General features: G+C 38.2%; 1 protein-coding gene across 1 annotated transcript; it reads right to left on the bottom strand.

Moving 5' to 3' along the window:
• Positions 1–1,888: 1,888 nt before the first annotated feature.
• trpc4b (transient receptor potential cation channel, subfamily C, member 4b) lies at positions 1,889–9,821 on the bottom strand (the record flags this gene model as incomplete). Its single annotated transcript, XM_080024747.1, has 10 exons — positions 1,889–2,416; positions 2,507–2,596; positions 2,696–2,737; positions 3,011–3,205; positions 3,290–3,485; positions 3,579–3,892; positions 4,161–4,300; positions 4,466–4,802; positions 7,865–8,383; positions 9,444–9,821. The coding sequence occupies 10 exons, from the start codon at positions 9,819–9,821 to the stop codon at positions 1,889–1,891; spliced, it is 2,739 nt and encodes a 912-aa protein (XP_079880873.1).
• Between the last annotated feature and the right edge of the window lie 5,756 nt (positions 9,822–15,577).

The raw sequence follows: 15,577 nt of genomic DNA, 5'->3' as shown, positions 1-15,577 counted from the left end.
AATAGTACGTAGTACAGTTTCCTCTCTTTGTAACTTGCTATTAAGCCTATTTTAATAATGGAAACACTTTTTCATCAAGCATGAGCTTCAGATATGGAACAAAGACCAAATAATCTGCTAATTGGCTTACTAAAGCAAATATGAGTATCGCTATACAATTCTAAACCTTCATATTATATCACTTATATAACTGAAAACGAATTGTACTACTCTCCATTTCTGTAATATTAGCATAATCTGTAATTACTGTGCATCAAACAACTCTAGTCGATGTTAGTGATTGCATATAATGGATAAAGGTCCTTTTATGTATCCATATACAGTATGTTGGGCCTGTGTGTGTGTGTGTGTGTGTGTCAAACAAAAGAGAAATAATTTATTTTAAACAGTTGTTTCCAGAAGAGGCCAAGCTGGTTAGTGAGTCTTATTAACTCTCAGTGGTGTGTTTTCAGCAAATGGACATGATGCAAAAGCACTCATGAAGAATGGCCCCTTTGGGAGTTGGTTTACATTATTGCATCATTACTAATAGTGATGCATTAACATGTAAGCATCATTTTAATGTTGTCGGTGGTCAAGATGAAGCAAGCTTTAAGAAATGCATTTACTTTTGAGCAACTTAATCTGTAGAAATGCATCATATTTTATGCATTATTGTCTGTTTGGAATTTTATTATGCACTAAATTAGCATTTATTCTGCAAATACAAGAGTGCAACAGAACCATAAGCAGTGTTGGGACACAAAGTTCGAGAGAAACATCTCTCAGGAGGATGTCCGTGTAAACTGTTAGAGTGGTCGCTGTATATACAGCCAGAGAGAAGGTAAACTATTTTCTGGAATCTTTACTCCAGTAAACAAGTTGGGAAAGAACATTTTAGCAGTAACACAAATTGAGAAAAAGGCCGATTTATGCAATGTTGTGTCATTTAGTCTCCATCTTCGTGTAAGAAAAGGCAGTATATGGAGGGGAAATATAGCAAGCTGAAAAAAGGGGATACACATGTTGTGATGTAAATTAGTCAACAAAAAAGCTAGAAATGCTGCTTTGAATTATCATTCTTTATTATTTAATCGAATTGTAATTTCATTGCATTACAAGTTACAAACACAGGGCCTCTGTTTTATAATAGATGGTGCACATGGTTGAGCAATACATCCTTCAAAACCATCTCAACTAGAGTGCATTGTATGCATCTTCTGGTCCAACAACGGAATTAATAGTAAAACGTTCTCTTGCCCTAAACAGGTAAGTAAAGTAATGGTGGTGTAAAAGAGAAACTGACCCAAATCTCTAGCTTTTGAATCTGTTATTTGGTCCGAATTCAATTTAAAATGTGCACAGGTCTTCAAACACAAATTATATTGTTTACTTTTTTGCACTATATTTATATTGAGCAAAAATGAAAATAATTGCGGCATATGAGGAGTAATAGTACTTTCTGTATATAGAGATTTTAAATACCTTGGCATCTCACAGTAATAAGACAGTTGAAGGTAGAAGAGGAAAGGATAGGCAGCAGGGCGCGAGGGCTCTCTGGATTAAAATGCTCAAGGTGAATCACCAACTTGCTTCATAATTCCCAGAGCATTAAGACGGCACTCAGGGTGTCAGTCCTTACTCTCTATTGTTTACATCTGATATCAGAGCTGAATGCATGTTAGATAATGAGATGACATTCAATTATTATATCATTATATACATTACAAGACACACTGTTATTTAAACTGAATGTATAATTTAACCATATAACTGTTTAAATTGGATTATAAATTTGTTTCATTCAACTTTTTGTATGGAGGACGGATGCAAAAATGACAAATATATCCAGAAAAGGTTTGAAACAAACATGATTCGCACCTCCCACTTTATAAAGACAGATCAATTTTTATATCTTTTTTGGCCCATTTCCCACTTTCTCTGAGTTTTCTTTGCAAGAATGTTCAATCTCCTGAATGGCCTTCTGCACATTCTGCAACACTTCCACAGTAACATTCTCAGTATGGAGTTTCTTTGTTTTTTTTCCACTAGGTCTCGACATATCTTCCTCTGACAATGCATATATTTCATCACATTGCTGAGAGGGGAGTCCCATTTGTCTCTGTATGGACCCAGCATCTGAGACATCCTTGGATAGCTCATTCTGTGGCTGTCCTGTACCGGATGTAACAACTGAACCATTGGCTTGCCTGTTGAAGTCCACAGAGCTGGTGGGGTTGGCAGCTCTGGTCCCATCGAAGGGACTCAGATTCTGTTGAGGCTCCTCATTGAGGAATTTGGGGGAATATATGAAGGAGGCTCCAGGATAAGCCAATGTTGAGCTTACAACTTGACCCCCAACCCCGCCTCCTTGTGGTTTACCCTTCATCATTCCCAGGACTTCATACCGGAAGCTAGAGATATCCTGCTTGAGCTCCTATCAATTATTGAGAAATCAGAGATTAAACAACTGCAGAGATTACACAGAAAGAAACAAACTGTGATAATTGAGGTTCCAGTGTTGAACCTTGAAATTCTCTTCTGTCAACCCTTGCTCCGTCTTGGCATCTCTGATATTTGCAGCCACATACCGCTTCACGAGGTTCCTCATAACTTCCTTTAAAAAAGACACATTATTTTTTAAGACAAAACTATGATGGTTTACTCTTTTAAAAGCAAAACATCAAATATTTGCAGTATATTATGGAAAAATTACCTGATACTGATGGTTCATTCGAACATTTTCGGCTGCACGTCTCTACAATTAAAGAAGAGAAACAGTCCATGAACAAAGCAACACATGTTATTTCTGCTTTCAACGTTAGGGTGAACGGTTCTATCTTTACAAATCATTTCTTAATAGGAATTCTTATGACATGCATGAACCTAGTGCCTAATGAATTTCTGAAGTGAACAGGTATACTCATTTACTCCTAATGCTTTTGGAGCCATTGCAATAAGGGCATAATACCAAACAGGCAGAAAACCGCTGAAAACATAGATATCAAGAAAATCTCTGGACACTCCTTACCCCCACAGATTGGAAGGTTTCAAGCCTTTGTAAGCTTCTTCCCTTAACCAAATACATCTTGATCCATCCAATTATATAATAAATTGACTTTGGACTGGGTATTATGTTGAATGGAGAAGGCAAAGTTCCCCCTTCTTCAAAATAGCTCATCCATAATTTTGTTCTTGCAAATTTCCACTCTATATCCGCATGATCCTGAAAAGGAGCACAAAAAGCAATTTACAAACAAGACAAATTAGTGGGGTAACTGTAAAATAGGTAAGAGGCTACACCACTCACAGCAATGTGCTGGTAGGAGTTGTTCATCATTGCAATTAGCATGTTCAGAAGCACTACCAGGGAGATGATATTGTACGTGCCAAACATGGTAGAGCCCACAAACTCAGTGAATTCATGGGCTGGTTCCACATTGGTCACGTAGAGGGAAATCAGGCCAAATATAGACCAAAATAACGACTGCAGTGTCTCAAACAGCCTGAAAAGCAAGCAACCATAAATCACATTAAGCGATGGTGAAAAACAAACATATTAATTATCAACACTGCATCTTTGACAATATTTAACTTGCGTTGAGAAGGCGTTGTTTTGTTCATTGCAGCGAATTCCCTTGCAATTTTTGACCCCATCTGTTTCATAATAAAAGTAGAGTTGGTTGAGGCCATTGGCAAAGGCCACCAGCACTAGACAGTAGATGAAGAGAAACTTGAGGATGTCCAAGAGCATGCGGCCCAGTGAGATCTGTAAGGGGCCTAGATGGGAGTTGGCAGTGAAAAGGCAGATGAGGCGCAAGGAGCTGAAGATATTGGCAATGGCAAACAATGCCTCTGCCACCAAAGTTGGGTGCAACTCTTCCCAGCTTTCTCTGGGTTTGGGCCCACTGTACTGTGAAAAATAAAATAAAAAATAGAATAGAAATACATTATTCTATCACGAGAAATGAATGCTTCAAAATGTCACAATTTCCAGCACAGTTGACTTTTCTACAAAGAAATATGAGAATAGATATACATTATACAATTTATGCTTAGGAAAGATTTGATTCAGATTGCAGCTCAATGAAAATGCTGGGATGTTTAACTAGATAATCATATCAAAATACAATTAGAATCCATGGCTGTCAAGTATATCTTACTGTGTAAATGTACAGTACCTTTGCATAGGCAACAATCTTCAGAGAAATCGTTGAAAGGTACAACATGTTCATAACAAAGTCCATTAGGTTCCACCAGTCATCCATGTAGTCTTCTAAACCACTATCCCACATCTGTTTGATCTCAGTCCAAATAAATCCTTGGAGAGATGAACAAACAACACATGTCATTTTCATTTGTAACACTGTCACACAACAGTAAGAGCCTTAGTTTGACGTTCTTCAAATGGGTGTGACTTCAGGGTACAGATGTACAGTAAAAAGAGCAAAGCGTTAAGTGTGTGTTTGTGTGTGTCGATTATTACCAAGAATCCAGGGCAGGATCATCCATTCCACCGTAGTGGGTGCTGGGCCCTGATAGTCGGCGTTTGCAGACGCTATGTGCTGTGAGGCCAAGAGGAGCAGGAAGAGGAAGGTCAAGTAGGAAGCAGTGTGACAGATGAACTTGATGAAGGGCTTACGGATGAATAAGCCATAGCGGCTCTTTGGACAGATCAGGTAAAAGAAAGATAACAGAGGGAATAGCAGGCCAATGAAAATACACGTGATGAACTTCACTGCCCAGTGACGCCTCCTCCATCCAGGGAACTCATCATACCAACGAGACGCCAGCAGCTGCTGACAGTTAGGCTGAGCAACAAACTGAAAGAAAGAGGGAGAGACATGAGAGAAAGAGATATTTACTAAACTTATAGCTATCCTTTATATAGAGGATCTTAGAAATCCATTCAGATAAGGATGGACACAGTAGGAATAAAGGCCATTAAACGTAAAATTGCTCAATTATTCCCGTCCACAACAGCCAAACAGTACACAAAAACAAAATGATGGACAAAGCAAAACAACAAACAAACAAACTTTCAAGACAGTAAGTGCTGTAATCAAAATGTCAGTGACAGGATGTGCACTGCACTACATATTATCAGTGCCCTATGTTGGCATCCCCTAAAAACTAAATAAATATGTAAAGTCTGGATAGCACTGATATTTTTAAATATAAACAAGCATATGTCATTTTTAGACATCTGTAGCTTCATCTTAGTTTTATGAAGTCTAAACTGAAATTAAACCACTAGTATAATAACCTCAGACCATGATTGTTATGATTTTCAGTTGCTAATCAAAAACAACAGCCCTAATCAGGTACATTGTAAGGCTGCACAGAGCATTTGGAAAATATGCACATGTAATTCGTACAGGGAGTACCAGCAGAAATCTGGGAAATATTTGGACCAAACAACTCTCCACATATAACATAGCTGTCCTGCTACTAACCACAGCCAAGGGCAACGAGAGATGGAGAAAACATGCTTCAACAGTCTTCTCCCCGTTGGACAGAAAGAGAGAGGCAAGAAACTAAAGAAAGAAAAAGAAAATAACAGACAGCATGCAAGACAAGAGTCCAATCATCTGTTAAGACGTGAATGTTAAATCTTTTTCCCAAACACATTTTTTCTCTGCCCTGTGAGATTTGATATATCTGATGGAAGTTAATTTCAATTTAACCAAATTACAGCCAAATGGATTCCCATTATGCCATTATATAGCATTACTTTGTGGGTGATGAGGTCGTCTATCAATGCATAATCTGACATTTTTAATGTTTCCTATCCGTCTATATGTGATATGTTGACTTGCCTTATTATGACTGGAGGCTATTGGGGGCATCTGGCCTGGCCAGATTTTATCTGTGGACATTTTTGGAAGGTCAAATTTGCTCCATCTACATTTCACACCATTCCCCCCCTTCAAAAACAAGTATTCATTCTGTCCTAAGGCACATTCATAATGATGGCATACTGCGTAGTGTTAATTAATGAAGCTAATAGTGAACATTCGGAAGATAGCACTTTCATTCAGTAGTAAACAGCAGAAAAACATAAGACTTCTCAGGTTATATGGCATCCTGTGTATTTTTGTGAGTTAGGATTTTTAATTCCACTTCGAAATTTTCCTATGATGAAATTAAACTACACAATCATTGTGTTGTGTTCGGACAAAAAAGGTAATACAGCTAATAGTCCAAAATGGTAACCCAGTTTCTGTTATTTCTGTAGTTGTATTTCTGGTCAAATGGATGTTAAATGGTAACTTAGGCTCAGGAGGTATTACGGGTCATACAATATTAGCCTGGTTCGATACCAACATGGCCAGGTGTGGTATGCTTAAGCAAGACAAATTGCTGGTGTGTAGGGCAGCCCCCTGCTTGGTAGCTCACTGCTGTGAGTTTGTGCATGGATGATGAATGAGAAGCAAAAACCTGAAATATAGCCATTTATATAGGGTTAATACTTAAATACAAAAAATGGATGGCACAGCTGTACATTGCCTGCACTTTTTGTATTATTGGAAAATGATTTAACTGGTTCAAAACCTCTTAATTTTTCTGTTTTCAAAGTCAAATTAAGTAATTAAGGCTTATACTAAAGTTATTATCAAACTTTAGTAGAATGAAGCAATCCAAAACTGTGTAGGTTTGTTCAGTTTTCTGATTTCTTGGCCATATTGCCTATATTTTTGTAATTTGGCCAGCAGTAGTAGTGGTAGAAGAAGTAGTAGATGATCAATTTAAAATGTATGTTTGTATTGACCAAAGAAATCAACACTTATCTATGATAAAAACCAATAGCCACTGAGACATTGAAGTTCACAATTGTTGACACCAATTGTTGCATATAGAGTTGCTAAAAGTCACACACATGGTCTTTCCAACCTCCTCATCAAATTAAAACAGATATGTCACAATACCTCATTCATGTACTAAAGCCTGAAGACACAATTTGAATTTAGTAGATGAGCAGTGCTGCACAGGTTGTATCAGGCTTTGACTATTTGACTGAATAATGCACAACTTCTTTATACAAACAAGACCCAAAGTTTAGAGATTGGTACAAATAAAAGACACAGCTAAAGGCTGCCATATATACTGTATTCCCAGTGTGCAGAGAAATACAGACATTAAATTGTTTAGAAATGTGATGAAGACCAAAAGTGTTCTTAAACCAGTTTATACTTTCACCTGCTGTGTTGAGCAAACATCCATGATGTGTTGTGTGTGTGTGTTTATAGATATATATACTGGATAATCCATTATAAACTTCAACAATACTACTTAAATATCTTAAATATTCTAACTGGTACAGTCTAATGACAATGTGTCCATTGTTGTGTAGCTTTCACAACAAATGACAAAAGAAAGAGCGCATCCATTCAGGGAAAAAAATACTCCAAAGACGTTAAAAGACAGTAAAAGGTTCCCTCCCTAATTAAAATATTATGAGTATGTATTTCAGGGAAATGGCCATCACTTATAACATCATTATCCCTAATTATCCTATTGTCATGGGACTGCCTAAGAGGGCTACTGTAATGCATTGCTAAGTGCCAGCCTGGCAATTACATGTTGATCAAAACTTCCTTCCCATCTCCACCCATCTCAGACCATGTATGGCTCATCTTGGCACTGTTCATGTTATCCAGTGCATGTTGATAATCAAATATTATAGCCTACTTATGCCATGTTGTTCTTTTCTTTTTCTTTTTAAGAAGTGTCAATATGTATGAAGTTGTACATGTACTGTCAGTTCACAATATGTCTGTTTGTGTACCTATGCTGTGTGTTTGATGTTTTTCCACTGTACTGCACTGTGCTGGCCATAGCGCTCATGTGACAAAGAGCCTATCAAAACCAACAGAGAGCTTACCTCTTTTTGGCAAAATTTGATGGCCAGTTTCAGTCGGGACAAATCATTAGCATTCTCATCCAGCAGAGGGTTGATGTCATCACTGTAGTTGAGGATTATTTCCAACTCTCTAGAGCTTCGGGTCTGGTCCAAGAGGTCCTTTGCAAATTGTTTAGACCTTCGAGACAGCTCCTCGTACTCTGCCTTAAACTCATTCTCCACTTTGCTGAGCTCCTTCAGCTCCCAGCTCAGCTGAAAGGCCGTGAGGAAGGGATCCTCGCTGGAGATGGCGATGAGTGACGGGCTGGCCAGGGCCTTGTAGATGTTGATACGAGATCGCGAGTGACGCAGGCCATCCACGTCTGAACTGGACACGCACTCCACACAGTTGCAGCGCACAGCATGTGGCTGAGGTATAGAAACCCCTCGCTGAACCAGAAGTTTGATGATCTCATAGTTGTTAGTGTGGGCTGCGAGGATGATTGGAGTGATGTCTGGGGTAAAATCTGAAAACTGTTTGTCCCGCAGCATTGGTGGGACCTTTTCAAAAAGTCAAGAGAGGAAAACACAAATGAACATATGGAAATGTACAGTACATGATTATTTACCCAATAGTTCCTAAAGAAACATTGCAGTTCACAGGGACTGAAACAGCTGGTTGGATTTGGTCTAAATTGATGTGTCTCAGGGCTTTGCCTCTGACAATACCAAACACACAGCTAATGGCTTGTGGTTCATCTGGCCTCAAAGTATCTTCCTAGTTGGAAGGAACTGCACTCAACCTTTTTTTCTTTCTTCACAGAATACACCCAGTCCATTACAGCGAGATCCAGCAGTGATAAATAACAACTGGAGGCTGTATCAAACTGCCTTATGCACACACTGTGGACAATGTTTAGCAGAAAATAAAAGAGTTTGATTCCTAAAGTAAACAAAGCTGGATTGGATTGGATTTACTTTATTGATCCAACTGGTTCGCCACCATGGTCTGTACAACAGAGCATAAAATACATACAGTAACAACATAACACAAGCATGGTCACAGCCAACGGGGGTACAATCAACTACCATAGTAAAAATTGAAGGTTAAAAATAGGGAATAAATAACAATATTAGGATGTGCAAATGAGCAATGTGCAAAAATCAAATCAGTAGTCATGATTAAAAAGCCTAGCTGCTGGAACAAAATATCTCCTTAATCTCTCTGTAGAGCTATTCCTAAACTAAATGAGAAAGGAAAGCACATATTTCATATCTCTTAGATATACATCAAATCCTCTGACATAGGCCGTACTGTGCTGGTTCTTTAAATTGGTAGGGACATAATTTTAATAATATAATTCATATCTATATATCTTTTTTTGAAGGGAATGATGAAAACAAGCCTAACTGAAGTGCATCATAAAATAGTTTTGAAAGTTTGGCAAATTGTTTCGTGAATAAGGAAATAAATAATGCAAAATCAAATCCCATTGAAGCAGATTAGAGGAACTTCACGGTGTTGCTTTGCCCACTGACCCATTTATTTTGGAATTTGTAGCTAACAATGACGCACGACGATGAGACTTCTGCTGCCCAAACAAGCATGCATCTACAGTACCTGTTTTTCCCCTCGTGGCTTCTTGTGGTTCAGTAGCAGCTCCACGGCCCCCACCACTTCTTTGCGGATGGCATGCAGCAGGGCATCACCTATATACACATTAAAGCTAAGCAGCAGCTCAATGATTTCCAGGTTCTCATTTTCAATAGCAATAAGCAGCGCCGTGCGTCCCAGGGGGTCGATGCAGTTGATGTTGATCCTGAAGTAGATCTCAGCCTCCTCAAGGGCTTGTTTGACGCTCGCATAGTCCCCCTTCTCCACTGCCCACAGGAAGGCCCTCTCCAGGGCAGAGAGCTCAGACTCGGCCCGCACGATCCTAAGAGGGATGCGGTCCCTGTATGACGAGTTGTCAGTATTCTTGTAATACAGCTGTGACATGTTAACTGCTGCAGCGCAACAGTGAGAATGGATGAGAAATAACAAGACGGGGAATATGAGATCAAGTGACAGTGTAAGCTTTGATGTTTCAGACAGCGGAAAAAAAATGTTAAAACTGTAGTAACAACTTTAACATTTGACAGATATTTTTTTTATTTTTCAGTTCATAGGAAATGACCGATAAAAAAATATATACTTTCGTTGTATCGTTAACACTCATTAAAGATAATCTGAAAATTGCTAAATGTTTTGCGTAATAAAGAAATCCATTACATCAATAGCAGATGACACAAACAGACACTTTCAGAAACGTGACTTAAATAACCATTCACCAGAGAGACACGAAACTTTACCTTCTTTCCCGTTGATTTTCAGTTGTGATATAAAACTCAAGAACCGTTCGACGGAGAAGCAGATTTTGCGTCTGTCAAAAAGAAAGCTTGCGTGTTCGGATCCTCATCGTATCACCGAAGTCTCCACTGGAGACACTGTAACTTAATGGCATGTAATGCAATCCCCTTTCACTCTCTCGTCTTTAGCCATCACCGCCCCTTCACCCTGTTTGCTGCATCTCAGTGTAACAAGTGTTGATGTTGGTTTTGTTTCCCATCAAGTAGGGTACACCAGTTGCACGCTGTCATGCTAAAGTAATACCATTACTTCTCAATACCCGTAAAGTCAGTCATGCCAAGCACAATGTGGCATCGTTTTTTTTACAGATTTTGTGGGCTTATATTATGCAACAATTGTCAAGTGTCTTTATTTATCAAATGGACCAAAAATACAGGCTCAGTCGATGGTAATGGATTTCTTTAATCTCAAGTTCCCAACAATGCAACATACAAGAATAACCAATGTCTTAAGAACACACAAGAGAATCTAAGACAAAGAGATAAGACAATGATGCAATACAATAGTGAAAAATACATAGAATGTAAGAATGAAGATTAATATATATAGCTATATATATATATATATATACACACACACACACACACACACACACACACACACACACACACACACACACCCACACACACACACACACAGTATATAATATAATAAGATTAATTTAATTTAAAATGAAATACGGTGCATTAGAATTGCATACTGTGTATGTGTGGGGAGGTACGACAGGTGGTATAAACAGATGTAGTCTACGTAAACGTTGTGTTGGCATAAGGCAAGAGAGAGGGTGCGTGCTGTAATGCAGGTGAGCTTGACTCCAGATAGAATGCCATAAGGAATACTTTACATGTGATGTTTGTTGGAAACTACAATGAAGACAGAAAGATCATCGTAGAGAATATCATGAGGATATGAGAAAAAAACACAGATGCCCTTTTGACTCTCAGAACAAACATGATGATCTGATACTGAAGCATATACAACGTTAGTAACAGATTTTCACATGAAAAGTGTAACTTCCTAAGGACTTTTTTGGGTTATTTAATAATGTTCCCAAGAGTCTGCGTGGCAAAGCTAGTCCTTAAAAGTATATTAAATAACTGTATTCCCTTAATGTTTTAATTTTGCTCTAAAAGGGTGACTCTCAAAATGCAAAGAAGGCAGATAGTTGAAAGGAAGACAAAATAATTAAAGATGAAAAACTGACTTACAAAGTGAACAACTACGACAATCGTCACACGGCAGGGTAACTAAACATATGATTCCACAACAAATGAAGGCAGACAGGGACTTAAATACTCTAGGACAGGGGTTTTCAAAGTGTGAGAGAGTGAGCCCCCCCTCAGAGAACAAATTTCAGCTGAGCCCCCCCAATTTTTTTTCAAGATCCCTGTGTGTTTTGAAAGATCTTTTCATTATTTTACACACTTTAAACATATTTTTGAAACATTTTAACATTTTATCGAAGTATGTTTTTGTTTTGCTTTTTTAAAATACACTTGAACATCTTAATCCAGTGGTTTAATCCTGCTTCCTTTAAGCATGGATAGTAGTGACTGAGTGTGCAGTGGAGTGACAAAGATAGGCAGAAAGACTTGCCCAAATGATTGACTACTTTTAAATGTCATTCCCATGCCCAGTGTTTTTTTGCTAGTGTCCTGCTGGGTGAAAATAGTAGCCAGCAGAGAACCAGACCCTCCTAGGGGGGTCCGGGGGTATGCCCCCCCCGGGAGTTTTTTTTTTACCTTTTTAAAGTGAAATGCATGAATCTGGTGCACTTTGAGAGGAAAATTAAGAGGCTAAATCTGAGGAATTTTGTGTGAACAAATAATTTGGAGACACTAGGTCGGATGAATTAGAAGCTATTGAAGAAAGATACATGAATTTTCCATACAAATATGAATTTAAAATAAAATATTATGCAGGGTCCTCTGGGTTGGGCTTGGAGCTCTTTTTCTTTAACGAGACATATTTCTCTGTAATATAGTGAATGCATTTAAATGCAGTGAGAGGAACAAAGCAGAAGAACTCTGTTGTCCAGCTATCTTTATTTCCACAGAAGAGGCTGAAATAGGCTATAGACTATACACAGTGCATGGGCAACTGAGGGCAGCCCCATTTCCAAATGTTTTAAAATAAACTCAAAACACACTGTGCATGGACGTGAACGTGACGTGATCAGTTAACCTCAGATTACCTCCCAGATGATCTGATTCAATTAATAGGCTATTAACTATCTAGACCAAAACATTGTATTCCTTTTTTTGTATAATAATTCACATTTACATAATATGATGTTGATATCAAACACACAAACACAAACACATTTTTTTTTTTCACATATTCATCCGCGCCCCCCCCCCCCCCCCCCCCCTGCCATAACTCTGCGCCCCCGCCCCACAGTTTGAAAACCACCGCTCTAGGACAGGGTAGACAATGAGACACAGGTGAAACACATTAGGGCGGGGCCAGTAATCAATGAGGATGGAAACTTGACAGGACTTTGGGTCAAACAAGACAAGTTACCAAAATAAAACAAGATATATTGGGAAACATGAAAAAACAGTGACAGAACACAGGGAGATTGACGGGTTGTGACCTATAGTGAACTCACCTAAACAAACGTAACAGGGTAAAACACTCAGAACTGAGTTTTTTTCTATATATTTAGATGTTATAGTAATTCTTCTGAGAAATTACTTTAGTGCTGCAGATTTTTTTTGTGTGTCCAGCACAGGAGTGCTGTTCCGAGGATAACAGCTCACTTTTATCAGTATGAAGACACTGTAGTGAAGAACTTTTTTTTAAGTCTTTATTGACCATAAAAACCACAAAATAAAACGAATGAGCAGTAAAAAAGGAAATAAATAAATAAAAAAAAAATAAATAAGTGGGATCCTCAGGATCCTAAGCAACAAATACATAACTCAGTTCACAGTCAACATCTCCTAATTTTCCTTGCAGCCATTGTAAATAGCATGCGTGAGGCTCTGAATAATTGTGAGTTCATTGACATTGTTTGTGTGAGAGAACAAAGTCTATAATAAGTTAAATGCCCTTATCCCTGAATCAACACAATCTTTCGCTTAGAAGTCTTTTGGCCATGGTCATGGTATGTTCAACACAGCAGCTACAGTATTATCTCATCACACTCTCTCCAAGACATCTCCAAGGAAATGTGATTTGTGCACTTACCAATACAATTATATCAGCAACATCTTATCCAGAAGTACAGTGAGAGAATATGTTATGAAGAGGCACACTATTGAAGTGGACTTTTCGCATACATTATTAATGCATTGTGAAACCTCTTTACAAATTATATGCTGGTCATGGGAATTTGTGGTTTTGAGTTGGAAGTAGGAACAAATGGCTCTAATCGACCCAATCTGCTTTGCACAACATCACTTTACAACACAACTCACCCATTCCATTTTGTTGCTTGATGAAAAGTAAACATTTGTCACAGCCTGTCATAAAGAGAACAAAAATAGGGGATATGATGTCAGTTCTAACTTAGAAATGGTCTAAAACACAAGAACAAACTTCATGCAATTGGGACAAGTTAATGGCAACCTCAAGATCATGTGAAAAAATTAAGAATGAAAAATTAATCTTGAGAATAATAAGACATAAAAGCTTCCTGCTTTCATGCTCTTTAAGCTGTGGTTTAGTTCTAAATGGTTCTACTCAAAGCTAACATTCATATTTTATGTCAATTAAAACCAGATTTTGACAGCTAAACAGGCTTATCGGACCAGTCAGTATTGGCAACCTCACCCATTGAAGAGTACACTCATTTTAATTGTTGGTGTTGTGTCCGTCTTGAAGAGTATAATAAAATGACATAATAAACAAAACATTGTTTACCGTTTGTGTTGTGTCTCCTGTATGTTTAGTTAGTCTGTAACTTTGTGTTGCTGCTGATGTCTACCTGAACAGGTCTCTCTTGTAAATGAGACCCTGGGTCTCAATGAGATTTTACCTGTATAAATAAAGGTTAATAAAAATAAATAAATTAGATTGGGCATAAAACAATTTTCGAGGAAAAAATGTACATTTAGATAGTAAAAATAAAAAATCATTAGGGTTCACGAGGGGCATTTTAAAAGATCTGTTACAATATGAGCAAATGTTATATCTTTCATTTTTGTCCCTCAGTATTGCAGAACACTGTGGAGGCAGCTGCTGTACAGCCTTTGCCCCAAGGAGCCTTTTCTATTTCTTCCCTCTGAAATGTGACTGCCCTGATGCGGCCACCAATCGAATATTATCTGTTTTATTTTTAGAGTTTCCTGGTTGAAGTGGCTGCCATAACACTGTGCTGTCAAATTAAATTAAGGTCACACTGTATGAGAAGCTCTTGTGCTAGATGTTGATGTTTTTGCAGGGGAGAACTGTTGATGGGATTATCTGAACCCCTACTGATGTGACCTGTGCTGTCATTCATTTCCTCTTCCTGGTCTCGACAATATGCAATGAACAAATATACATATATCTGTTATTTTTGGGTGTGGCAGCGCTTTGGCAAAGCTCTGATAATGACACAGACCTGCACAGCTGGCATTGTTGCAAGTGATTGACAGTTGATATTATTATATATAGTGAACCTACGAAACCTAAGCTATATTTATAACCTTTATGTTGTTATATTGGCTCACAGTAGTAGGAACTATGGTGGGATTTATTTTTAAGTCATACTTTTTACTTATATTTCAGTACAAATTCAAACATCTGCTTGAGCGTTAACTAACTCAGTAACTGTATTGAGCTCGCTGGCCACTAGAGGGCAGAAAGAGATTTCTAATCCTGCCAAAATCCGGGTGAGCCTTATCTGGTGCATATATTTTTAGGGCTGTCAAACTAGTAATCCCATTTTATTTTCTATGTCTTCAGGTCTCATCTGCTCTTTGGTGACAACCATGTACTTGAGAACTGGAAAAACCCCTGACTGTGTTCCCTTAAGAAGGTTTCCGTTGAGTGAATCACAGGGAATGGGTTTGAGAAACATGTAAACTTCCTTTTAACGTTTATGTTCGGTGAGGGTTTGCAAATCTGGGCCAACTGTTTGTTAAATATATGTGCTTTCCAAAGAGTCCTCTGACCCAGTTTCTGGCACAGTGATTACTGCTTTCACTTTTCTTAAGTACTGTATATGCAATGAGGCTCACTGTGTTGTGCCAGCACTTTGGGTTTATTACCTGAACACAATGTATAATGTTAACTGTACACACTTACTGAATATGTGAGTTCCCAGTGTTAAACTTTAGATCAGTTTTCAGATGCCCATCTGCTTGCAGTTACTGAAGACGTTTGCATCACCATTCAAATAAATACATTGGAAAATG

The sequence above is a fragment of the Ammodytes marinus genome (assembly GCF_949987685.1).
Source record: "Ammodytes marinus genome assembly, chromosome: 3".
NCBI lineage: Eukaryota > Metazoa > Chordata > Actinopteri > Uranoscopiformes > Ammodytidae > Ammodytes > Ammodytes marinus.
Note: the sequence above shows the minus strand (reverse complement) of the source record. Positions and strands in the feature narration are given on the sequence as shown.